General features: G+C 39.6%; 1 protein-coding gene across 3 annotated transcripts in view; it reads right to left on the bottom strand.

Annotated features, from left to right (window-relative positions):
* CCDC125 (coiled-coil domain containing 125) overlaps nucleotides 1–27855 on the bottom strand; it is a 55780-nt gene extending 27925 nt beyond the window's left edge. For 2 of the 3 annotated variants that reach the window (XM_036748013.1, XM_036748025.1), the window contains exons 1-4: nucleotides 27621–27855; nucleotides 6475–6803; nucleotides 1804–1865; nucleotides 813–899 (exon numbers count right to left, since the gene is read on the bottom strand). In XM_036748013.1, the coding sequence (XP_036603908.1) occupies nucleotides 813–899; nucleotides 1804–1865; nucleotides 6475–6763 (438 nt within the window). In that variant the 5' untranslated portion in view covers nucleotides 6764–6803; nucleotides 27621–27855. Of the gene's footprint in view, nucleotides 1–812; nucleotides 900–1803; nucleotides 1866–6474; nucleotides 6804–21437; nucleotides 21463–27620 lie in introns of those variants that run through there. The other variant, XM_036748019.1, reaches the window with a different exon arrangement.

The raw sequence follows: 27855 nt of genomic DNA, 5'->3' as shown, positions 1-27855 counted from the left end.
ACCCAGATGGGTCTGGAGGAGAAAGTGAGGCTGGGGACCTTACATAGTCCTGCCTCACTTAAATCAAAGTCAACCGTAAGTCATGCCATCATTTCCGTGATGTCACAGTCCTCTTCAAAAACGAAGGACAAACACAAGTGGCATAGGTAGGAATTTTGGTCTCCCAACCAAAAATTTCTGGAAGGCCTCCCTACTACTTCTACTATGCTAAAAATTTCCCTCTTAACAGAAAGAAGTCTAGAAAAAAATATGAACAGGACAACTTTGAAAGCTACAGAATGAATTTATTATATATTTTATAATCATATGGCATATGATTAAAAAGAAAAGCAAATTGTATATAAAAGAGATTCACAGTTTCACCTACAAGCCACTTTTTTTCTGTTCTACTATATACATGGAAATGTTTATTTTATTTAGTGTTTGTTCAGAATAAAAATAAATTAATTTTTAAAGAGCAAAATAGCCTCTCACTTCCATCTCAAATCCTGTATCTCATCTCTATTCGTAGTTCCTTAAGGGAAAACAAAAGACCAAAGTTTATATGGGAGAAAGCAGATTTCTATAAGTTCATATCATTCATAGCTGACCGCTCAAACAATTTTATAGTCAGTCAACTTGTAGTGATTGAGAATGATACAACTGAGCAAGTGAATAAATTAAAAGGGTAAAAAAAAATGGGTCAGCAAAAAGCAGAGACAGAATTTAAAAAAACTAGATTCTTGGTTAACATTAAAAATTGGAAACCATACCACTTGAAGATACATGTACATGATTACAACTATTTTTTAATCAGTTTTTTTTTTTTTTACCATGCTTTGGAGAATTTTCAGTGCTTCCCGTTTCCCCTCAAGTTGTCTTTGTGATGCTTCAAGCTCAATTCGCAGAACCTCTACTTCCTAAACAAGGAAAAGTGCAGAAAAAATAAGGCTAGGCTCCCCTCTCTCCTCTACACACCCATCTATAAAACGTAAATTCAATTAGCTTATATTTATTTATGGCCTCAGAGCGGTGCATGAATAAATAAATGACCTACAGGTTAAAAACTGAATGCCCCATTGCAAATCAAATAATCAGCATGATTAGAATTTTGAAGACTTTGCTCTTGTCCATCTTCATTAGATCATTTTTTTTTTGGTTTTTTTGTTTGTTTTTGGAGGGGGGAAGGCAGGGCAATTGGGGTTAAGTGACTTGTCCAAGGTCGCACAGCTAGTACGGGTCAAGTGTCTGAGGCCTGATTTGAACCCAGATCCTCCTGACTCCAGGGCCAGTGTTCTACTCACTGCACCACCTTGCTGCCCCTCATTAGATCATTTGAGGGCATTCCATAGCAGTCAAAACTCAGTAGTTACTTAACATTCATCGTTACAACCACAGCTTCATACCTACTTGCTCATGTTCAATCCTCTCACTCTCTGCAAAAGTCAGCCCTTGTGAAAATGCTCATTTCCATCCTACTGTACGCTCTTCTGTATTCAAGGGCAAGCTACTCAGGTCTACACATTTAAGGAAAGCAGGGAGACCGAGGAAGGGGGTGAGGGATGTATGCATGGCCATACTCTTAAAGAGAGAGCTATGAAAGAGGAAGCTTGAAGGGTTCATTACCAAACATAATCCCTTTGAGAGACAATGGGGGTGAAGGTGAAGGGCAATGACCCTGAGCCTGAAAAAGGGAACATTCTGTGACTTAGTGACAACATCTAGAAACTTACACATTTGCCTTCCATATGCCTTTAAAAGTACTTAAATCTCCATTTTGGATTCAAATACAGTTTTCACATCAGCAAAGATCAAAGAACCTACCTGTAAAACATCATGAAGCCGTTGCCTTAATTCTTCTTTTGATAATTCTGAATCAGTAAAATCTATGAAATTAAATGCATTAATTTAGTACTTCTAACATTTAAGTACATCAAATATATCCTTTTTCATAAGAAATCAAATACACTTTTTTTCCAAATTACAACTGAACCAAACAAAGCTGCACATACTATTCAGTCTACCAGTTCACAAATTAAGATTAAATTAAAAAAAAAAAGATACAGACCAAGAGTAAGAAGTCATTCTGTAATAGGTAAAGAAAGGACCATGACAGAGATTCTAATCTAATATTATGTACTACCTCCATAGATAAACCTAATGGAACAGTAATTTGAAGAGTATCCGATTTTATTATGCTATTTCTGGTTTCAATCAATCAATATTTTATTAAGCCCCTACTATGTGCCAGGGACCATGCTAACACTAGTTTTAAATTTTGTCAATAAAATTATAGGGATATTTGAGTCAGGAATATTGTGATATATTACATATAACTAATTTCACAAGAATAATGACTAAAATTAACTGACAACTTCAGTCACCTCTTCCCTTTCTGAAACTGTACTCCATTTTATATGGAACTTCTAAAGATTAGCCTTAACGTGAATAAAAGTGAGATAAGAATCACACAGTTCTTATTTTTGTTGTGACAATAACATGGAAAAACACAGATGACCAATCTTCAAGTGAGGATTTAAGAAGGAAAAATTATTAAAGTATTGTGAATGAGGTTAAATAAAAAGAAGGCATTACCATAGGTAACAAATTACTAATACTGCTTTCTTCTTCATTGCTATTTTGAACATTAACCAAAATGTTAGTAATTGAGGTACAATTTACATCATGGTTTTTTCCCTGGGGCTCTATGAAGGTACTATTTGTTTCTTTTTTTTTTTCATATCATCACTATTTCTCAATAACCACCTCCCATTAGAATTCTCCCTTTTAAGATGAGGATGCCATTAAAGCAAAACAGATTTATGGCCCTGTCTACCTGCAGAAAAATTGCACAGAGGGAGCTCAGCTCCTCTCAGTGTTTTCCCAACAAGATTGGTCATTGTGCTTCAGTTTTGATTTTTTAGTATTCCTTTCCTTTCCTTCACTGTGTTCATTTTTTGCTTTTTTTATTCTCAGTTCTTCTTACATTTTTGGCTGTATTATTCTCAGTTCCTCTTACTTTGCTCTGTATCAATTCATAGAAGGTCTTTACATGTTTCTTTGAATTCTTCATGTCATTTCTTTCAGTGCAAAAATATCCCATTATATTCATAGCCCAGAGTTCATTCATTCAGCCATTCCTCAAATAATGGGCATCTACTTCGTTTTCATTTTTATGCAACTCAAAAAGCACTGCTACGAGTATTTGGAAACCTTATATGAGACTTTTCTATTTTTTTTACTTCCTTGGGTACATGCCTAGCAACAGCATTCCTGAGTCAAAGGGTATAAACAATTCATTCCAAATTGTTTCCCAGAATGGTTGTAGCAATTCATAGCTCCATCAACAACAGTGTATTTGTTTGCCTGTCTCTCCACTGTTGTTCCAACATTGACTCCTTCTGTCTTTTTATCATCTTTGCTAATTCAGGATGAAATCTAAGTTGTTAAAGTTTGCATTTCTCTCATTATTAGTGATTTAGAACATTTTTTCACATGCATCATTTGCATGTCTTTTGAAAACTTCATAATCTTTGATCATTTGTGATAGGATTTCAAGAATGGATTAACCCAGTGGAATACCTCAAGGTCACAGTGGCAGAGCTGGTGGATCATAGTTAAAAAATGGCAGGGCTGTCACACTAATATAGGATTTAGAACTAGAAAAAACCTTAAAGAAAGATGATCTAATCCAAGTCCTCAATTTTACAGTTCTGGCAAAAGACAAATATCTTAATTGACTTTTAAAAGAAACAATATTATTAGAATATTAGAAGGATCATAATCATATCAACTGTCCATTCCAAATAGTTTGGCCCTAGGGGCAGCTAGGTGGCTCAGTGGGTAGAGTGCTAGACCTGAAATTAGGAAGGCCCATCTTCCTGAGTTCGAACCTGACCTCAGAACTTAATAGGTGTGTGAACCTGGGTAAGTCACTTAACCGTGTTTGATCCAGTTCTGCATCTGTAAAATGAGCTACAGAAGGAAATGGCAAACCCCTCCAGTCTCTTTGCCAAGAAAACCCCAAATGGGGTCATGAAGAGTCAGACAGGATGAAATGACCCGACAACAACAAGGGCCAAATAAGTTATTTAACTTGCTTAGAGTCACATACACAGCATCCTCATCAGAAGCACTACATAAATGTGAATTATCATCATTAGTGTCATATCTCTTTATATTCTCTAGAAAATTCCTACTCCAATGCTTTATTATAGCATGGAGGTACCCTAGGTCAGTAAAATATAAGCCTTAGCAGATTTTATACCAGGGGGACTGTATGCTATACTGAATGCTATACAAGCCTACTAAGTAGGAGGATCATCGCCAACAGCTTGATTAGAAGATGAAATTTTAGCCATAGTGACCCATAAAATAGATAACAATGAGTCTTAATTCTATGACATCTACTTCTACTTCCATGTTGACTATTGTGAAGCAGCAGAAAAAAGGGCAAAGGATTCCATATTAGATAAGTGACCAAAGGCTATGAATAGTTTTCAAAAAAAAAAAAAACGCAAATGATCAACATTGTATTTTTTTTTAAATGCTCTGGTTCATTAGTAAGAAGAGAAATGCAAATTTAAACAACTCTGGAGTTTCCCTTCACAATAATCAAAGTGTCAAAGATGATAAAAGAAGGGAATAGTCAATGTTGGAAGCACAATGCTGTGAGAAGACAGGTACACTAATACACAGCTATGAGCTATGAATTGGTGGAGGAACCCTTTAGAACAATTTATAAGTATGTGACCAAAGCGAATGCGCTGTTCATACCCACAATCCCAGAAATATATACCACCACTGGCACATACCACAAGGACCAAGACAGAAGGAACCTAGAGGTACAAAGATGAGAATAAAACTATCCCTGTCCTCAAGGAGTTAATATTCTACTGGGAAGGGGAAGGAAGAAACATATGCACAAGTAAATAAATATATGTGTGTGTGTTTATATATTTTAAATATATATACATATGTACATACACATATACGCAAAGAATATTTCAAAAGGAAAATAGAGCTACCAACAAGGAAGATCATGAGCAAAGGCCCCCTGTAGGAGATAGCGCCTGAGCTAGGCTCTGAAGGAAGCTAGAGATGCTATGAAGCAGAAGGAGCACCTTCCAGATATGGGGGACCACTTGTGCACAGGCAGAGGTGAGAAATAGAACATCATAAATAGGGAACAGTTAGTAATTGCATGTGATTGGAACAAAGAATATGGAAAGATAAACAATATGAAATATGATGTAAGTCCATGAACTAGTATTTATTAAGACAAATAGGTAGGAAACATGGAGGGATTTAAATAAAAGGTCATAAAAAATAAAACAGGCTTCATGGTCCATATTTTACCCAAGAAGCAAGAGGGAGTTTTTGAGGATTTTGAAGATTGAAGAATGAAGCGTGAAATGAGCAGGGTATGAAATATTTTAGGTCTATCAATTTAGCAGCCATGTGGAAGCTGTATTGGAGAGGGGAAAGACTGGAGGTGGGATGACCTCTGGTGGTAGAGATAGGATATTCACTAGTCCAGGTGAGTGATGAGGCCATCACAGAGGTAAAGACTATGATCAAGGAGAGAAGGAATGAATGCAATGCCTGTTATGGAGTTATAATTAACAAGGCTTCACTGAGTGGATGCAGGGGTTGAGGGAATGGGAGAAGTCAAAGATAACTCCAAAATTGTGAACCTAGGTAACTGAAGTGATGGTGATGCTCTCAACTGAAGTTTGGAGGAGGGAGGGATTTAGGGGTGGGAATATTAAAGAAATTAATTCAGGATATTCACTGGTCGATCAAATACTGAAGCTGAAGCTTAAATACTTTGGCCACATAATGAGAATACGGGATTCATTTGAAAAGATCCTGATGTTGGGAAAGATTGAAGGCAAAAGAAGAAGGGGATGGCAGAGGATGAGATGGATAGATGGTGTCATGGAAACAATAAGCATGAATTTGGACAGACTTCAAGAGACAGACAGTGGGGGATAAAAGGGCCTGGTGTGCTATGGTCCATGGTGTCACAAAGAGTCGGAAACAACCGAACAACAACACCAAAAACAAATGAATGAGTTCCATTTGGGACCTGTTCAGTTTTAGGTCCCGACTAGACATCTAGGCGAAGATGTCCAGGAGGCAGTTGCTAAGCGGGGGAAGGCCGTAACTAGGAGGGAGATTAGGGATGGAGATATAAATTTGTAAGTCATCTGCATAAAAATGATCATTTAACAAATGAAAGCTGATGAGTATATCAAGGAAGAGGTCCCATATATACCAAAATACGTAAGGCAGCACTTTTGTGGTAGCAAAAAAACAAACAAACTAGGGGAAAAACAGTGAGTGCTCATACCAAGAATCCAATGAAGTAGCCAGAAAAAGAGAATTTCTAAAGTTACAACCAAGTACTCAAATCAAAGTGTTAGGAAGATTTTAATTTGCTGTAATCATTCAGAATTAGGAAGGGGGAAAGAGTGAGAAATTTTTTCTTACCAGCACTATTTTGTCGTTTACAAATTGCAACTCCATGCTTTTTGGAAAATGTACCATGTGATTTATGATGCTTGAAATAACGAAAAATGGTACTGCTGCTTTCTTCCCCCTTTTCTGGAGATGAAGGAAAGGATCCTTTTCTGGAATTAGATGCATTTGGATCTTCTGTTTCATAAATACCACCAGGTTTTCTGCCAAATCCATTTCCTAGATCTCCATCTGTCAGGTCATCTTCCCCTCCAAAGGTTTCCTCCTCCAGTTTCAGGGGCAATTCAATCACCACACTCATTAGTCAAATGTGCTTTTAACATATAGAGGAATACACTTATCTAAAGATAAGAGAAACAGTCATAACACTTGAATTTAATAGAAATAGAAATTTAATAGAAAAGGTCAAAAACAACTACCTGAACATGCCATCAATGCACAAATACCAACAACAAACTTCATTACAAACAAAGGAACTTTTAAAATCACATGACCACCATACTGATTTTAATTACTAAAATGTAAAAATAAAAATTCTAAGCACTTCTGATTCCAAACTGTTGAAAATTTGAGAGTAATTGTTTCCTCTGAATTCAACATCCTACTGATGAGACAAACCAACCAACCCAGTCCCTTTCCAGCAAGACAGAGCATTAACTCGTTTTGAAAGGTATAATAAAATAAAATAGTTTACTGCTACATTAAAGGAGGTAGATCAGAGGATGGCTCCCCTCATCAAACTGATGAGATATAGTTGAAGTCACCACCATAGTCACTATAGTTCTGAGGAATTTTGAAAGTAACTATTGAAGTCAAAGTTTTTATGATATGACAGTAAGGGAATCTTCTATACATGAGGAAAGAGAGAAAGAAAGAGGGAGGAAGGAAGGACGGAAGAAGGGAGAGAGGGAAGGGAGGGGGGAAGGGGGAAGGGAAGGAGAGAGGGAGGGGGAGAGGGAGGGAAAAAAAGAAATCTCTCCTGCTTAAGTGATGACAAAAACAGTGGAGGAAACAAAGCAGATACTGTTGGATGACAGTGGTAATGGTGTCAACTTTGTGAAGTTGATTACTCTGAATTACTGCCAATATTGTTTGTATGATGCTAGGAGGAAAAGAGACTAAGAAATAAGATCCAGTCTTTACCTTCTGGGCTCTTGAAAGTGCAACGTTAAAAAGAAAGATGACTTATTCTAGTCCTAAAGACGCCATTAAAAATGTTTTTACAAGTGTCAGTATGTGTCAAGTAAAGAGCTTGATATTAAATGCTGTTCAGCAGTTGGAAAGAAATTTGATAGGCAATATTGTTTTATTTGAAGGAAGATCCTTATAAAATGAAAGTGAAGTATCATACAGATATAAGTGGCTTCCATTTCTGAAGCTCTATCAGCTGAAAGAGATTTTGACCCCTCCTACTATACCCTCTCAGAAAACATTAAGCAAGTAAGCCTATTGATAATTTTATTTACTTATTGGAGAATGCACCAAGGAAGAATGGAATTTTTTTATTCTTCTCTCCCACCATGAGCAATGGTATCTTATAGCAGAAAGCATATGGCCATAGTACATATGTGTTTATATGCTGGCTGATTCAAGACTGTGGCTTCCTCAACCCCAAGCTTGTGTGTGGATGATCCCTAGATATAACCTAGCCTACTAGCACAGAAGGGTCAGCACCTACTTTAAGGGTTGCTTCATGGGTAGAATCCAAGTTTAAGAGTTCCTAATTTTGAGAATTCCAAGCACTGTATCTTCTAGAGAGAGGATTCTTTGATACATCCAGCTCCTTGGAGATAGAAAAAGCCAGTCTATATGGTTCCTATGCAGCCTCATACTTGGACTGCAGAACCACTGAAGACTTCGGTTGTGTCAGAAGCTTGGGCTAGCAGAAACCATGGCCAACCAGTATTCAGCAGCAGCCAGTGGGGAATAATCTAGCAGAGTCTGTGAGACCAATACAATCAGGAACAGTTCAAGGACAACAGTGACCCTGAATATTAGTGATATGAAATGTCCCTCCAATATGCCATGACCATAAATGACTCCAATGTGTGAATCTTACTACTTATGACTTGTATGTATATATATATATATGTATATATACACATACCCTTTCTAATGTCAGGTATATTTGTGGGAGAGGTTTATGGGATATATTTTGTTTCTATTCTTCATACAACCGATTTCAGTAAAGCTAATTGTGTCCTCTGGCTGACTATTAAAAGGTAAATACATCAATTGGAGCTTACGTGCTATAGCTTGAGGAGTTGAGGATTCACAGATTACTTTGAATTTGGAATAGCCAACAAACCCAACCTTTGAGTTGACACTATCTACAAAAGTCTAAGCACTTCACAAAATTTGAAAAGTTTTAGGAATAAAATCAGTTTTAAATGATGAAGACAACCCTTGACCATGGCTGGCCTTTGGCAAAACCGTGAAGCAAGCAAATTCCTCCCTGTCCTGGTTTCTCCTTTCTCTACTGTTTTTTTTTTGTTTTGTTTTGTTTTTGCAGGGGGGAAGGCAGGGCAATTGGGGTTAAGTGACTTGCCCGAGGTCACACAGCTAGTATATGTGTCAAGTGTCTGAGGCCGTATTTGAACTCAGGTCCTCCTGACTCCAGGGCCAATGCTCTACTCACTGTGCCCTTTCTCTACTCTTTTATCCCTTCTATGTATTCATCATAAGAAGAATGTAGGCTCTTTGGGGATAAGACTCATTTGGAGAATTTTTAGTTATTGTATCCCCTGTGCCTGGACACAGTAAGCATTTAATAAATACTCAACAAACTGAATGTCTTTATGTTCTCCCTTCCTTACCTTCAACTAAAACCAATGGAGAAAGAATCTTAGAATCCCATTGTCTTTATTTCTTTATTTAATATTTTTTAGTTTTCAACATTGATTTCCACAAGATTTTGAGTTACAAATTTTCTCCCCATTTCTACCCTCCCCCCACCCCAAGATGGCATATATCCTGATTGCCCTCTTCTCCAGTCTGCCCTCCCTTCTGTCACCCCATTCCCCCTCCCTTATCCCCTTTCCCCTTACTTTCTTATAGGGCAAGATAGATTTCTATATCCCATTGCCTGTATATCTTATTTCCCAGTTGCATGTAAAAACAACTTTCTTTTTTGAGCATTTGTTTTTAGAACTTTGAGTTCCAAATTTTCTCCCTTCTTCCCTCCCTACCCACCCTCCTTGAGAAGGCAAGCAATTTAACATAGATATTATTATGCAAAGTACTTCCATAACAGTCATGTTGTGAAAGACTAATTTATATTTCTCTCTATCCTATCCTGTACCCCTTTATTCAATTTTTGTCCCTTGACCCTGTCCCTTTTCAAAAGTGTTTGCTTTTTATTACCTCCTCCCCAGCTCTGCCCTCCCTTCTATCATCCCCTTCTCTTGTCCCCTTCCCCCCTACTTTCCTATAGGGTAAGATACCCAATTGAGTGTGTATGTTATTCCCTCCTTAAGTCAAGTCTGATGAGAGCAAGATTCACTCATTCCCTTTTACCTGCCCCCTCTTCCCTTCCAATGAACTGCTTTTTCTTGCCACTTTTGTGTAAGATAATCTATCTCTCCCTTTCTCCTTCTCCCAATATATTTCTCTCTCACCCCTTAATTGTATTTATTTATTTAATTTTATTTATTTAATTTTAGGTATCATCCCTTTATATTCAACTCACCCTGTGCCCTTTGTCTATATATATATATATATATATGTATATATATCCTTCAACTAGAAAGGTTTCATGAGTTACAAATATCATCTTTGCATGTAGAAATGCAAACAAAACAGTTCAACTTTAGTAAGTCCCTTATGCTTTCTCTTTCCTGTTTACCTTTTCATGCTTCTCTTGATTCTTGTATTTGAAAGTCAAATTTTCTATTCAGCTCTGGTCTTTTCTTTTTCAAGAATGCTTGAAAGTCCTCTATTTTACTGAAAATCCATATTTTGTCCTGGAATATTATACTCAGTTTTGCTGGGTAGATGATTCTTGGATTTAATCCTAGCTCCTTTGACCTCCAGAATATCATATTCCAAGCCCTTCGATCCCTTAATGTAGAAGCTGCTAGATGTTGTGTTATCCTGATTTTGTTTCCACAATACTCAAATTGTTTCTTTCTGGCCACTTGCAATATTTTCTCCTTGACCTGGGAACTCTGGAATTTGGTGACAATATTCCTAGGAGTTTTCTTTTTGGGATCTTTTTCAAGAGGTGATCAGTGGATTCTTTCAATTTATATTTTCCCCTCTGGTTCTAGAATATCAGGGAAGTTTTCCTTGCTAATTTCTTGAAAGATGATGTCTAAGCATTTTTTTTAATCATGGCTTTCAGGTAGTCCAATAATTTTTAAGTTATCTCTCCTGGATCTATTCTCCAGGTCAGTGGTTTTTCCAATGAGATATTTCACATTGTCTTCCATTTTTTCATTCTTTTGGTTCTATTTTATAATTTCTTGATTTCTCCTAAAGTGACTAGCTTCCACTTGCTCCACTCTAATTTTTAAGGTAGTATTTTCTTCAGTGGTCTTTTGGACCTCCTTTTCCATTTGGCTAATTCTGCCTTTTAAGGCATTATTCTCCTCATTGGCTTTTTGGAGCTCTTTTGGCATTTGGGTTAGTCTGTTCTTTAAGGTGTTATTTTCTTCAGTATTTTTTTGGGTCACCTTTAGCAAGTCATTGACTTGTTTTTCATGGTTTTCTCACATCACTCTCATTTCTCTTCCCAATTTTTCCTCTACTTCTCTTACTTGCCTTTCCAAATCCTTTTTGAGCTCTTCCATGGCCTGAGACCAGTTCATATTTTTCTTGGATGCTTTTGATGTGGGCTCTTTGACTTTGTTGATTTCTTCTGGCTGTATGTTTTAATCTTCTTTGTCACCAAAAAAAGATTTAATAATAGTCTGAATCTTTTGCTGCTTGCTCATGTTCCCAGGCAACTACTTGACCCTTCAGATTTTTGTCAAGATATGACTGCCTTCAGAATGGCAAGTGCTTTGTCCCAAGCTTCAGGGGCTTTGCATTGCTGTTTTCAGAGCTACTTCTACACAGAAAGTTCTGCCACACCAGCACTCCTCCTCCCCCAAGAACCACAAACCAGGACCGTGACCCAGATCCAAGCAGGGCAAAGGAAGAGAACCCTGCCTCTGTGCCAGCAAAGTGCTCCCTGCACTCATGCTCTGATCTGTCCCTTGATTCCTCCCACCGGGTGGGTCTGAGGCCAGAAGCAACCACAGCTGGAGCTCTGGAAGTAGCATCAGGAGCTTCCTACTGCTGCTGCCACTGCCCCCCAAAACCAAAACAAAACAAATCCTCAGGGATGTTCCCCTTTTACCCCCAAAGTGGGTAACAACTAGCCTGCAATCCTGGGAAAGGTCCCACTGTATTCTGTGGTACTACTACTTGTCCTTATTTGTAAAGGAAAATTGATGAGAGAAATTCCCTGAGAATGAAACTTCCCTTTAGTATTCTCTTGTGTACTGTTGCCTCCCATCTTTTGAAGGTTGATTGTTAAAAAGAATGCAACAAAAATTCTAAGCCTCCTCCTGTGCAAAATTGGATGACAGTAGCTATATTTCAAACCAGCTGCTTCACAGCAGCCATTTAAATATTCCATGGTTTTCTTCATAACAACTTATGTCTCTATAGAACTTAAAGTTTACACAGTTCCTTCCTCACAACAACCCTGTGTAAGACAGGTAGTGCAAGTATTTTTGTTACTGTCTCTATTTTACTGAGGAGAAAACAGACCCAAAAAACGGAAGCAATTTGCCCCAAAGACATACCCACAGTGTGTAACAATCTGAATTTGAACCCATGCCTCAATTCCAAATCTACTCTAATCCATTGTGCCATACTGCTTCCAAATATACAACCTGATTACAAATTGGTATTTAAAAAAAAACTATCACTTTGGCATACACTTAAAAAGATAAGCCACAAGAGTACAACATATAATGACTATAACAATGTAAATGAAAAGATCCCTAAAAGGAATATGAACTTGGAAGAACTGAAAAACCCAAGGAAGGAAGGGCCTGAAGAAGAGATGATAAAACATACCTCCTCCCTCACTGCAGAGAGGTGGGAGACTACTAGGGGGCCTAAGGGGGGCATAAATATGCACTGTCAGAAAAGGTTTCTGTGTCAGATGTTTTGGCTTGTTTTTCTTTGTCACAAGGGAGGGTGGGAAACCACTATGATGTAAAGACAAAAGGCACCAAAATAAAATGTATTTTTTTCAAGATGAGTATTTTGTGTGATGTTAACAGAATTCAATTTAGGTGATCAACCTCAAGATCATGACAAAATCTGGGAACACAAAATGCATCTTGTGGATTCTCTCAGATATTCTGCTCTCTCAACAACTGGCTGACCAGACCTCCAAAAAAATACAATTTTACTGCCATTGACCCTCAACTTAAGTATCTTTTGTACCATGACAGCTAGACATACGTCAGGAAGTAAGGAGTTCGGCTATCCCTTGGAGTCACTGACTTAAAAATAAGGCTTACAAATAATAAAAAGAATAACGGCTAATCCAGCAGTTTTTAGTACTTTTTGGTCTGAGAACCCTCAGAAAAATTATTCAGGACTCTCGCTCTCCCCTCCCCCCTCTAATAAGAGTTTTTATTTATGTGTGCTATATTTAATCAACATTTACCTTTTTACAAGAACAGCGAGGTAGCACAGTGGAGCCATCAGGCCTGGAGAGCGTCTGGCCTTAGGGTCTGGTGACCCTAAGCAAGTCACCATCCTGTTTGTCTCCATTTCCTCATATGGGGAGCCAGCTATATCCTGTTTAGGCCTCTTAGACCTCTGCAAGGCAGGGTCAATTGAAAAGGGGCCTATGCACAGCAAGGCCAGTTTTAGAACAAGAAGATCTGGCAAAGAAAACCCGCCTTTGTGGCTGATTACCCACATGGGAGATGACAAATGTTTCAGCCTGATTATCTATATGCGAGAGAACATAAATGTTTCAATTTGGTTAGCCTTGAGTAAAAATAGTGTCTCACTCCTAGGAACAAGGAGATAAAAAACTTAACCAATGCTTTATCGTACTCTTCTTTGAAGTCTGGATGACTCAGCAATTAACCTGTATAAAATACTGTCAGTAACTCCATTAAAATCAGTCTATAGCATGACTATACGACTCGCCTAGCCCCATGTCTTTGTCTTTTTGTGTCCATTACTTCATTGTATATTCATGCCACTGCTGGTACACCTCATCTGTAAAATGAACTGGAGAAGGAAATGGCAAACCACTCCAATATCTTTGCCAAGAAAACCCCAAATGGGGTCACAAAGAGTTGGACACAACTGAAAACAATTATACAACATCTACCTTATTAAAAACAAAATATCGTAGCATCATTAGGAAAACAGTTTTGATCTCATGTATCCCCTGAAACCATCCAGGGGATCACCATGGGTCCCCAACCTACACTCTGAGAACCAAACCACTTGCTAATCAAACAACTATCCGTTAGCTTGAGGAAATGCTTCATAGTTATTCAAAAGAACAACTGCATAGATTAACATAAAGATGTTTCTATGATATTTATTTGGCCAGAAGCATGATTTCATTGGTGTAGGCTATTGCCAGTATAGAAATACACCTCTACCAATACAGAAAATCTACTATTCTGCAACTTATTGTCTCAGAGACTTGCTCAGGGTCCCACAGCCTTTTGTCTCTGAGACACACATATGTGTATGAACCCAGATCTTCCTGACTTAAAAGTTGGCTCTCTGATACACTAGGCCACGATACTAATGAAATAACTTTAAGTGAAAAAAAGCAAGAAATAAAATCACAGGCTCTAGAACTAGAAGGGGGCCTTAGGGCACTGGGGTACCTCAAAAGGAACAATGACTCTGCAATTAGAGAAGTCTGAGTCCAAATCCCACCGATCCAATGCATACTCCTTGTGACCTGAAGCAAGTCACTTAACCTGGACCTCCATTTCCTCACCTGTAAAATGAAGGGTTTGGAGTAGGCCCCTCTGATTCTGCACCTATAATCCTATGATCAGCTGGTCCAACACACTGATCTTAGAGATGAGGAAGGCAATGCCAAAAGAATCAAAATGACTTGATCAGGATTAGAAAGCTAATAAGCAGTAGAGCACAAAGCTGAATTTACCCAAATGTCAAATCTAGTGCTTTCAATTTTATTGTGCTGTCTTTGTATATAGAGCCCAATTAGACCTTGTTAAGAATTATATTAACAAGGGGGCAGCTAGGTGGCGCAGTGAGTAGAGGACCGGCCCTAGAGTCAGGAGGACCTGAGTTCAAAAGTGACCTTAGACACTTGACACATGACACATTGTGTGACATTGGGCAAGTCACTTAACCCCAATTGCCCTGCCAAAAAAAACCAACCAAACAAAAGAAAGAAAGCTTAAGAATTATATTAACAAAGATGATGAAGAGCTTAAAGTGATGTAAATGTAAATGGAGTTCAATGTTCATTAGGGTTTGGGTGGGGGCCTATTTTTGGTCATAAGTTGCTTATTCAGTCAGCCACATTTATTAACCACCTACTGTGTGCCAGGCAGGCACTGTGTTAAATGCTGGGGTTACAAAGAAAAGCAAAAACAGTCCCTGCCCTCAAGGAGCTTACATTCTAATGGGGAAGACATCATGTAAATAACTAGGTACATATCAGGTATATACAGAGTAGGTGGAAGGCATTAGCAGCCGGCGGGGATCAGAAAAAGCCTTTATTAGAAGAGGGGATTCGAGTTAAGTCTGGAAGGAAGCCAGGAAAACCAAGAGGTAGAGGTGAGGGGGTGGAGTATCCCAGGCATGAGGCACAGCCAGTGAGAAGAGATGTGAGATGAAATATGGTATTCCAGGCAGTGCAACTGGGCCAGTGTAGATGGATCATCCAGCTTGTGGAGGAAAGTAAAGAAGGAAGAACCCTAGAAAGTGGCCAGGTTATAAAGATCTTTCAGTGAGAAACAAAAGAGTTTATATAATTCTAGAGCAGAAGGGGTGACATAGTGAGAACTGGGCTTTAGAAAAATCAGCCAGGCAGCTGAGTGAGTGGAGGACGGATTCTATTGGGAGGAGACTCTAGGCAGGGAGCCCATTTAGAAGGCTATGGCAAAAGCTCATTGGAGATGTAATGAAGGCCTGTGAGGGGTGGCTGCTTGAGAAGAGAATATGGTAGGAATATGAAAGATGCGGTGAAAGCAGAAGTGACAGAATTTAGCTATGGATTAGGTACGTGGGGAGACAAGAGGAGTCGAGGATGACACCGAGGTTGTGAACCTGTGTAACTGGGAGCATGGTAGTGCCCTCAGCTGAAATAAGGAAGGTTCGGAGGGGAAATAAGCTTTGTAAGTGACTGTTGCTGAGGAGAGAGGATAGGGCTGGAATCATGATCCGTATTCCACTGTTGTTCAGTCATTTTTCAGTCGTGTCCTATTCTTCATGACCCCATTTGGGGTTTTCATGGCAAAGACACTGGAGCGGTTTGCCATTTCCTTCTGCAGCTCATTTTTACAAATGAGGAAACTGAGGCAAACAGCATTAAGAGACTTGCCCGGGCTCACACAGCTAGGAAGTATCTGGGGCCAGATTGGATTTGAACTCAGGAAGACAAATCTTGCTGACTCCAGGGCGGCCTGCCACTCTATCCACCACCGCCCATCATCTGCATAAATATGACAATTGAAATCAAGATTGCTGATAAGCCTAGCTTTAAGGCATACCCACAACTAATTAGTTCAGGAGAAAACAGTGTCAAAAAAAACCTGGAAGTAAAGGAGTATTCAGGAGCTGATCAGCAATGCTAGGGAGAGATCAAGAAAGATAACGATTGAGGAAAAGTCATTAGTTTTGGTAGCTTTGGAAAGGGAAGTTTCAGTTGTTGATAAGGCTAATTGCATAGGGTTTAGAGAGGAAGGAGAAAAGAACACAACCCATGAGTCGTCCTGGACTACTCATTATCCCTCACTTAACACTTTGCCTCAGTTTCCTCATCTATAAAATGAGCCGGAGGAGGAAATGGCAAACTGTTCCAGTATTTCTGCCAAGAAAACCCCAAATAGGGTCACAAACAGTCAGACACTACTGAAATGACTGAACAACATCTCTCCAATATGCCCCCTTCTCTCCTCTGACAATGCCACCCCTCTAGTTCAGGCCCTCGTTGCCTCATGTCTGGACTACTGAAATAGCCTGCAGGTGTATCTGCCACTCTCAAGTCTCTTCCCACCCCAATCCACCCTTCATTCAGTCACTAAAGTGATTTTCCTAAAGCATGGGCCCAATCATGTTACCCTAACCCTCTACTTAATAAACTCCATTGGGTTCCTATTGCCTTTAGGAAAGCCTTTCATAACCTAGCTCCTTCCTACCTTTCCAGTCTTCTCACACCTTACTCCCTGACACATACTCTAATCCACTAACACTGGCCTTCTGGCTGTTCTGCAAAGGAGGCACTCCATCTCTTGGCTTTTGGCATTTTCTCTGGTTGTCACCCCATGCCTCTAACATCCTCCTCTGCTCAGACTACTGACCTCCCTAAAATCTCACATTCTACAGGAAGTCTTGCCTTGTTGTTGGTGATTGTCAAGGGCAGCTAGGTGGCTCAGTGGATAGAGTACCAGTCCTAGAGACAGGAAGACCTGAGTTCAAATCCCACCTCAGACACTTATTGGCTGTGTAAGCCTGGATGAGCCATTTAATGATGTTTGCCTCAGTTTCTCCATCTGTAAAAAATGAGCTTGGAGAAGAAAATGGCAGACCACTCCAGTATCTTTGCCCAAGGATTAGACAACAAAAATCCCACATTATACATTCTGTGCCTTCCCCAACTGCTTTTATTTCCAGTGCCTCCTTTCTGTTAATTATTTCCTATTTATTCTGTATATGGTTTACTTTGTACATATTTGTTTGCATTTTGTCTCCTCCACTGGACTGTGAGCTCCTTGTGGGTGTAGCCATAATGGCTTTTGTTTTCTTTGAATGGCTCAGCTTGCCTCATTGAGCCTCTGGACACTGTGGCTTGCTCTTCCGGGGCAGGAGGCCCGGGGAGCATGCCGGGAGGCAGACGGCTTCCTGTGTGGGGAGTCATGGGGCTGGCTGAGGGGAGGTGTTAGCTCCAGAACCTGGTCTACCCTAGGGGGAGGAGCCAACTCAGGAACCAATCGGCCCTGGTCATTTGGGCGGAGCTTGATGATGTCAGAAACCCTATAAGAGGGGAGAGGACAGCTTGAAGATTCTTCCTCTCTTTCCTTTTCCGGTTGGAGCCAGAGGCAGTTACAACGACCGTTACAGAGGCAGTTACGACCGTTACATCGTCAGTTTCAGTTGCAGCTTCAGTTTCAGAAACAGACACAGCTGAGGCAGGAGCTGCCAGCAGCAGAGCTGATCTACGGGAGGAAGCTGAACAAAGACTTCAGTCCAGTGGGTAATCTTATTACCATCAAGGGGGAAACATGATTTTGCTTTACGCAATCATGTTTCTCTGTAGCCTCCTGGTTACTCTTTCAAGGCGTACCTATTGGGCCTGGAAGATTATGACCAACATATCAAAATGGGGCTTCTGGTTCATGGGTTGGTTACTGTGGAGCCTAAATAAATGTTTTGATTCTTCTGCCTTCTACTTTGAGAGTTTCTTCTATCCGGCGATTCCGAACCTTTCAGACATGTTTATGATCTTCTTTGAGATTATAAACTCGGCCCTCCTGATACAGTGGGCAGGGACTATCTTTGGCCTCTTTTGTCCCCAGGGGTTAGTAGGTATTTTACAAATGTTGATTGATTGATTGATTGAATTCATGCTTTATTAGCATGGCCTTTGAAAATAATAGAGATATCTGCACAGCATTTCAGTTCCATTTTGAATGGGCCTTAGACAACTCAAATTCAATTTATCTAAAACAGAACTCTTAAATTCCCTTCCTTCCCCAACCCTATCCAATCCCAAATTCTACATTTAGGTTGCTAGCATCCTGTAGGATATAAAGATCACTCCTGTAGGAGTATTTTTGATTCTTCCTTCACTCTCAAGCCCTGTTTCCCATCAATTGCCAAGTCCTGTCGATGCTACATCCACATCTCTTGCATTTTTCTCCATTTAGAGCTTTTATCCTAGTTCAAAACCTCATAATGTCTCACCTGGACTATCACAATAACTTCCTGATTCGTCTCCCTATTTTGATTTCAGTCTCTTCCCTCTTCAATCCATCCTTCATGTAAATGCCAAATTGATTTTTATAAAAAGCAGATCCAACAATGCCACTCTCTCCCTCTGCTTACTTAAAAAAAAATAAAAGGCCCCTACGTTGCTTCTAGGATAAAATATAAACTCAAATCTGGCATTTAAAGTTTGCCACACTAGGGCACAGCTAGGTGGTGCAGTGAGTAGAGCAGCAGCCCTGGAGTCAGGAGGACCTGAGTTCAAATGCGGCCTCAGATACTTGACACACTTACCAGCTGTGTGACTTTGGGCAAGTCACTTAATCCAAATTGCCCTGCCTTCCTCCCTCACAAAAAAAAAAAGTTTGCCACAATATACCTCCAACATACTTTTCCAGGTATGGTCCATAGAATTGGACACAGTGAACAACAGCATTAACAATGGATCTGCCAGCTTCAAGTCTCTCCCCCACCCCAATCCACCTTCCATTCAGTCACTAAAGTGATTTTATTAAAGCACAGATCCAGTCATGTCAACTCACCCCACCCTAATCAATAAACACCAGTGATTTCCTAGTGCCTCCAGGAGCAAAGACAAAATGCTCCTTTGGCATTCAAATCCCTATATACCTCTATACCTTACTTCTTCCCTTTCTCCACTTTCTTGTTCCAGACTTGCCTGCTAGTTGTTTTCCATTCATGACATTCCATCTCATGGCTCTCCTCACCTCAATCGTGTAGGATACCTATCACACCCAGATTGTGTTCTTCTGCACAGCTCAAGTGCTAGCTCCTTAAGGAAGCTTTTCTTGATCTCTGCACTTTTTAGCACTTTCTCCCTCTTAAAATTATCTTATATATAGTTTGTATTATCCTGTATCATCCTTAGAAGGGGCCATCTCCAATCATCCTGATCTATATCTGGCCACTGGACCTAGATGGCTCTGGAAGAGAAAGTAAGGCTGGTGACTTTGCACAATCCTCCCTCACTTAAATCCAATTCACTTGCAAGTTATGGATGGCATTACCTTTCTGATGTCATGATCCTCTTCAAAAATGAAAGACAAACCAAAGGAGAAAATTGAATAAATGGGGGATAGGATAGGATGGAGGAAAATATGGCTAGTCTTTCACAACATGACTATTATGTAAGTGTTTTGCATAACAATACATATATAACCTATATTGAATTGCTTGCCTTGTCAAGGTGGGGGAGGTGGGGGGGTGGGAGGGGGAGAGAGAGAAGAAGGGAGAGAATTTGGAACTCAAAGTTCTAAAAACAAATGTTAAAAACTGTTTTTACATGCAACTGGGAAATATAAGATATACAAGCAATGGGGTATAGAAATCTATCTTGCCCTACAAGAAAGTTAGGGGAAAGGGGATAAGGGTGGGGAGGAGTATAGGGTGATAGAAGGGAGGGCAGACTGGGGAAAGGGGCAATCAGAATACATGCCATCTTGGGGTGGGGGATGAAAGAGATGGAGAGAAAATTTGTAACTCAAAATCTTGTGGAAATGAATACTGAAAACTAAAAATAAATTAATCTTAAAAAAAAAAAGAATGAAGGACAAACAAAAATCATCCTCAGCAGAAGGTAAACTCCTTGAGCACAGGAATTGTTTCTTTTACTTTGTATTCCCTGTGCCTACCATGGTGCTGTGCACAATTGAATTGAATTATATGTTAGAAAGATTCTTGTTTGGTTATTTATGGCATTATTTCAAAGGGAAAATATATTCTGAGATCCAAATAATTTACTACTTCTGGAAAACAACTTTTTTAAAATTTTAAATTAGTGTTTTATTGATATTTATTATTTTCAGTCTCTTAAAAAATTTATATTTTCCCATTACATTAATTTATGAACATGTCCTCTCTCCCTCCATATCTGGCAAGCCTTTCCTTGTAAGATTTTTTTTAAAGAAAAAAAAGTCAGCAAAATCATCACATTGACCATATCTAATAGTACATGAAACATTCCCATAATCTCCCACCTCTTGAGTGAAGGAAAGGAGATTCTCTCATTTCTGGGACCAACCTTGGTTATTATAATTATACAGCATTCAGTTTCATTTTTTTTATTGGAACATAACCTCTTTGTAAGTTGGGATTTTCCCACATTATTGGACAAATAATCTTTTTCTCTGATTATAGCTTTATGTTTACAAAACACTTTTACATATATTATTTCATTGAGGTCAAAATAATAACTAGTAATATAAAAACCAGCTGCAGTGGTTTAGCTATAACATGAGTTTTGGTGGAGTTCATTAAAACCAGCACCATATATGAATTACGCATTGTTTAAAAACTTGGTGTGTCACATTGTCAAGAACCAAAAACACTAATGAAACTGAATTGTGCTTAGCATTTAACAAGCCTAATATGAGTTAAATTGAATAACATATTACAATATTATACTTCATTTTCATATAATGAGAATATGAAACATAATCCCACGAACAGGAACAACTGTAAGTTTTCTTAGATGGGCAACAGAATATAGCTCTCAGACAACTTAAAAAATCCTCAACATTGAATACCAGAACAGGTATTCACTGAATGTATTTAACTTAAACAAAAAGTCACAATTATTTGTTAATCCCATCATCACCTACTTTCCCCCTTATGCAACTTTATTCAAGCAAGCTAGGTGGCTCAGTGGATAGAGTGTTGGGCCTAAGGAAAGGGAGACTTAAGTTCAAATGTGGCCTAAGATGCTTCCTAGCTTTCTGACCCTAAACAAGTCACCTAAACTCTGTCTGCCCCAGTTTCCTCAACTACAAAATGGGAATAATAACAGCACCTACCTCCTAGGGTTGTTGTAAGTATCCAATGAGATAATATTTGTAAGCACTCGGTACAGTGCTTGTTCCTTTCCCTTTTGTTATAAAGACACATCACACACCAACTAACCAACAAGCGTTTGAGCATCTACTATGTGCCGGGCCCAACCTAGAGATACAAAGATAAAAATAAATTACAGACTCTGAAGAAGCTTATATTTTGTTGGTGGAGAATGTTACATGTACATATTATTATATACACAAGGCGATTTGGGTTGGGTAAGCACTATCTCCCTCCCAATTACCTTTCCCTTTCTAATTTTAGCTGCATTGATTTTGTTTGTTCAAAAAACTTCTTATTTGAACTTGTTCACTTTCTCTTCTGTGATCCTCACAAAAGCCTGCTTGATGTTCTTTAGAAGGAAGAGCTCTTGTTTCAGATTCAGAACACTTAGGTTCTACTTCTAGGTATGCTATTCTACCGGAACATCAATGTCTTTCTCAAATAGGGTTAATAAAATCTGCCCCATCTCCCTCACAGACATGTGGTGATAATCAAATGAAGTGACATAAGTGAAAGTTCTAAGGATGTGATAAAGTTGTGTGCAAGTTTAAAGTTATTTTAATGTATTGAATGAATATAACTAAAATATTAAGTGAACTAGTACATGCTAAGGAATTACCATATTTTAACTCAAATTACTATATAATTTAGCAACAAAAAAGATAAATTTAAAATTTAAGGTGTTTTCTTATGAGAGATGTTTTTATAAATCTTGCAGAGAAGTTGGTTTTCATTAATACTATCTGAGATTCTTCTTAACTCAGACATTCTGCAATGAAAAATAAATATGTATATTTAAAATAGTTATATTTGGCTGAGCCTGGGTGCTAGAATTTTATGCAAGGGAAGTATAAGTACTAGCAGGGCCTACCAAGGTTAGAATGCACTTTCTGAGCACCAGCCTAGGCAAAGTTCAGGGAGGTTCATCACTGGAAGATTCCCTAAAAGGAAGTGAATTATTCTGGTCACAGCAATTCACCAAATGGTCCACACTCAAGCCTGGTGGAGTTGTGATGTACATCTACGGAAAGATTTCTCACACTGATGAAGTCATGGATCCCTGAAGCATGAAGTAAGACATGACATCACATATAGTAGAACTGGAGAGTTATCCTATTGGTGAAACATGGCTCCTGCCTCTCAGCAGAGAGGAGGCACATAACAAGTGCGGAATGAGGTACTTATTTTCAGACAAGTCTGATGTTCTGACTGGTTTTGTACTTTAACAGTATGTGTCTGTTACAGGGCAGCTAAGTGGCACAGTAGATAAGAGTTGAGGACTGGAATCAGGAAGACTCATCTCTCTGAGTTCAAATCTGGTTTCAGATACTTACTACCTGTGTGACCCTGGGCAAATCACTTAACTTTTTTGCCTCAGTTTCCTCATCTGTAAAATGAGCTGGAGAAGGAAATGGCAAACCATTCCAGGACCTTTGCCAAGAAAACCCCAAATGGGACACAACTGAAATGACTGAACAACAACAATCTGTTACTAAGGAGGACTCTATTGAGTGAGAGAGTATTATTGGGAAATGATAGTGAAGTAAAAAGTGAGAACAGAGCAACAATAAAGTACTTAAAAAGGAAAATATGAATATAAGTGAAAGAACATTTTCTTTTTAAATACTTCTTTGATTGAGAACACTTAATAGAACATCAACCTCTTTTTTTTTGGAATTTGCTACTCATAACGAATCCAATTCAGGGGTAGCTAGGTGGTGCAGTGAGTAGAGCACCAGCCCTGGAGTCAGGAGTACCTGAATTCAAATCCGGCCTCAGATACTTGACATACTTTCTAGCTGTGTGACCTTGGACAAGTCACTTAACCCCAATTGCCCTGCCCTCCCTCCTCCAAAAAAAAATCAAGAATCCAATTCAATATTATTTCTATCCATAAGCACTAACTTCTATCAAAGTCAACTTAGAAAATCTCATTGATCAGTGGAGACACTTAGTTTCAGTTGTCAAACTGTGTTTTGCTGTCTCAAGGAATAAATGCTTGTTAAGAGCAGTTCATGGAGATGAGAGATAAAAGGCCTCATCAGGCATAAAGTCAAAAAATATAGCTTTTCCTGGAGGCAGAGGAGTGGAATAGTTTATTAAATTTGGTATTCTGAATAGGTTTAAATTTTTTTCAAATCTTTTTTTGTTCTGAACTTAACCACCAAAAAAAAAATGCATTTCCATACATATAGCATTACACAAAGGGAAGATTTTCTATGAAACCAAAATCTCCATTTTGTACCACTTGCTTTGTCTTTTTAAGAACATAAACACTAACTTCTGATTAATGTACTTTCAACATGACTGTTGATCCTGTTAAAGGTAAATCCTTTTTTACATGAAGCACATTGGAGATGGGGTACATACCCTTTATTATAAACAATACTAATAATAATAGCTAGCATCTATATAAATGTGAACTTTATATAAAACTTTTAAGTTTTAAAAACTTTATGTATATTATCTCATTTGATCTTCACAGCAAGCCTTAGGGTAGGTATTATATCTTTCTTTTACATATAGGGAAACCATTGGGTAGGGAAGGAGTATGTATGGAATCTCTGGGAGAAGGCAGTAGACTTAGGGTCAAAAGCAAGACATGGCCCCTGGGTAGGGAATCAAAGTTTAGCCATTGGATCAAATCTCTCCGTCCTCACCTCCAGACCTATGGCAAAAGGACCCAGTCTGGATCAGCTCTGGGGGTGAAGGGAGAAATAGAGCCTAGATGAAGATGTTGCAAGAGTGTGCTGGTAAATGTTTAACAATTAGTTCTCTGGGAAAAAATGTAAGCTGGACACACTTTTAGATTTAATCTGTATTATTAACATTTTCTCCACCACTTTCTCAAGTTCAGACAATTAACGAAACACTTAAACACTGGTTTACAGCCTTTACCAATGAAAATTTAACAGCTCTCAACAGCAGTATGAGCTGGCTCCAGCATAGCTGCACATGCGTGTCTTTGTCATAGCTGCTGAAGGGGCAAGAGGGAAAAAGATAGCAGAAGGCACACCAAGAATGGCAGTGGGAAGGAAAGGCTCCTGTGGCCATCTGCCATCACCATTATGAAAGGGAAGTTATATAAGTGGGACATATTTGTATAAGCTCAGAAGTAATTATATATACAAATCCATGTTCAGTGCTGGCCCTACTCACATGACACTCCTTACCGCCCTCCCCCACCCCAAAAAACCCTTATAATTCCATTGGGATAAGGAACTCTCGGTGAAGAAACTCTCTTGCCCATGATTTCAGGCAGATGCCAGTCGTGCTTCCTGTTATTCACTACTCCTCAGTTAGCTCCTTGAGAACCTTTTTGCAACCTTGACAATTAGGTCCAGAAACCAACCAGCCCAGACCAGCATTCCATCTATCTTCATGCTCTGCTCCCTCCCCTTCCTTCTTGCCAGTAGTCTCCTGTTCTGATTTCCACCTCTAGCTCTGGGAACAGTAACGAAATCCACACTACCATTCCTGGAATGGACATATCAATTTTTTGGCCTATAACCCCACTCCCTATCCCTGTAACTTTCCAGACCAAAGTGCATTGTCTCCCCTATTAAAATGTAAGTGGAAAATGTCTTCACTTGTATGGCCAGTATTTAGGATGCTACTTGGCATAAGGTCACCTATTATTAAATGCTTTTTCATTCATTCATTCATGCATTCAACAAATGCAGACCTGCATCTGTTCTGCAACTTAACAGTTTTAGAGAGTTGCCCAGGGTACTGAGAGGTCAAGGGACTTGTCCAGGGTCACACAACCAGGCTGGGTCAGAGGCAGGACCTGGACCTAGGTTCTGCTGACTCCTAGACTATGCCTTAATTCATGACAGCATGCTGCCCTTCACTCTCTACTAAGTTGTGTGATTTAAGAGGTACCTCAAAGTAACTCCCATGTGTCTGTTATGGTGCTTGGAATGACAGAAGATATAGGGAAGGCATAGTTCAGCTCAAAATAAGGAACTTTTTAACAGAGCCGTTAAGAAACGGAATGGACAACCTTATGAGGCAATAATATGTTTAAGCAGAGGTCTGGATGTCATTGGTGGTGGGGAGGGCATGGACTAGATGATTTCTAAAGTCCTTCCAATTGTTTGAATCTCTAACTTACTCCTTTGCAGATACTCTAAGCCCTCGTTAAAAATGAACAAAAAATGTGAACTAAAAGGGTAATACTTTTATTGATTAGCAAGAGTGACAGAAAGCAAAGTTTGATGGAATGCAATAGAGGACAAGTAACCCAAATTAAGAGAAAGGAACTCTCAAAAGGTCTCAAGTAAGAGCTGCCACAATAGAGAGTTCTAAACAAATCTGGAGCAGAATGAGGGCACTGGTACATGGAGGTTGGGGCGGAAGGTACCAAAGAGAGAGAGGGATGCTGAAAGACATAGAGACACACCCAAAACCAACTTCACAACTTTGCCTTGAACTACTTCTTTGAAATGCTATGTAACAATTGCCTGTTGCAACATGGTTGATCTGTAATAATTTCCTTTTAAGGAATTAGTCTTCTAATATTAAACTGTAAACTTCACTAGAACAGGGACTACTTCTTAACTAAATATTGTATTTCCCTCAGTGCCTAGGCATACAACAGGCACTTAATATTTGACAGAATCAACTATGATTCAAGGCACAAGATGCTCTGGGCTCACAAGATTGTAGTAGTACTTAAGTTATTTTTCACCTTTTTATGGATCTTACAAAACAAGGAAATAACTTATCTTTTAGACCAGGCTTGAACAACATACAACCAAGCCACTTGTGGCCTGCCAAAAGATTTCATGTGGCCTGTGAAAAATGTAGGGTTGCCACTTCCCACGCTCCTGTTTGTCACATGATCTGTGGTGACCAACCATAGTCAGTCTGTCTCTAGTATAACCTATCTGCAGCCTGAAGAAATTTAGCCTCTTTTAATTTTAGCCCCTACCTACTGCCAAGTTGTGCAGGTCTGTTTTAGAGCACAGAAATTTTGACATATTTATGGTGTCAGGAGATGTCTAACCAAATGATTAAACTGGTTACATGTATAAAATTGTTTCTATAATTACACCAACATTTCATATCTGCAACTGTGACACTATGCTATACTGTATCATCCTTACCAAAATTTTCCAGAAATTCGGGGATGAAGGGGATTTCACATGCATACTTTGAAAACTATTTAAAGATACTTCTGCATGAAAAGAAATACCAGTTCAACAAATATAGTGCCTACTGTGTGCGAGGCAATGGAGATATAAAGAAACATGATACTGTCTCTCACTCAAAGTAACATTCTTCTAGGGGAAGATACCATATGCAAACAATATTTAAGTATATGTAAAGCTATTGAGGCTGAGTGTGATGGGGAGAGCAGAAGATCAAAAGGACTCTAAAAAAAATTTCTGGGAAAAACATTTTGTGCTGCAATTAGTGAAGGCTTTGTGGAGGAAATGGTGCTTTGAAGGAAGATTCTGAAAAGGCGAGGTGGGGCGGGGTAGGGGAGCGCATTCCTGGAACAGAGGACAGACAACTTGCCAGTATGCACTTGGGGGCTGGAGATGACATGATGAGCTGGGGAACAACTTCTATTTCATTTTATGGGCTATAGGGAGCCGCTGTGATTGTATTCATGAGAGTGATATCCATCCAATGATAACGAGGTAAATAGAAAGGAAAAAGAAAATTCCTGCTACCTGGCCACTTCTGGGGGAGAAGCACGCAGTTACCAGCTCAACTTTGGCACTTAGCAAAACAGCCTCCCCAGGGCTCGCAGGGGCCGTCAGAAGCAGCGCTACCTATTCATCGGAACCACCTAAGTTTCCTAAGTTTGACAAATTTAAAAAAGCGGGTTCCTCCCCCACGTTCTCATTGAGGACCAGACCACTGGAGTTTCCTTTAACTTGGGAAACTGGTGTGGGGGAGGAGACCGCACCTTCACTTCTTTCCAGTCCAACAGCCCAGTTTCCTGGGCTCCCTCTCTCCTCTCCTCGCGGCCTCACTTCCCTAGGGGCCTCCACCTGTGCTGGGCGATCTCCACTCCCCCACACACCCCACGGGGAGGAGAGGGTGAAGGGTAGCAGAGAAGGTTCGGCAGCTGAGTCCCCCAAGTGCCTACCCCTTCCCGGCTACCTTCCGGCCACACCTGCACTCACCTGGGCACGCAAAGATCCGTCCCCGCCCTGCGGGTCCTGGGCGAAGGCAGTGGCACCCCGATACCCGGCTTGGCTGCGGCTGTTCCGGCTCCGCTCGGAGGCTGCCCACCCAGGGTCAAGGCCACATTCTCTCCGAGCCCCCCGGGAGGTGCCCCGACCGGTACAGCGACCTCAGCCTAGGGAGCACCGGGCCGTTGGGCAAGGTGAGGTGGCAGGAAGATAAACCGGTGTTGCC

This window comes from Trichosurus vulpecula, chromosome 1 (genome assembly GCF_011100635.1).
Source record: "Trichosurus vulpecula isolate mTriVul1 chromosome 1, mTriVul1.pri, whole genome shotgun sequence".
NCBI classification, from domain to species: Eukaryota; Metazoa; Chordata; class Mammalia; order Diprotodontia; family Phalangeridae; genus Trichosurus; species Trichosurus vulpecula.
Note: the sequence above shows the minus strand (reverse complement) of the source record. Positions and strands in the feature narration are given on the sequence as shown.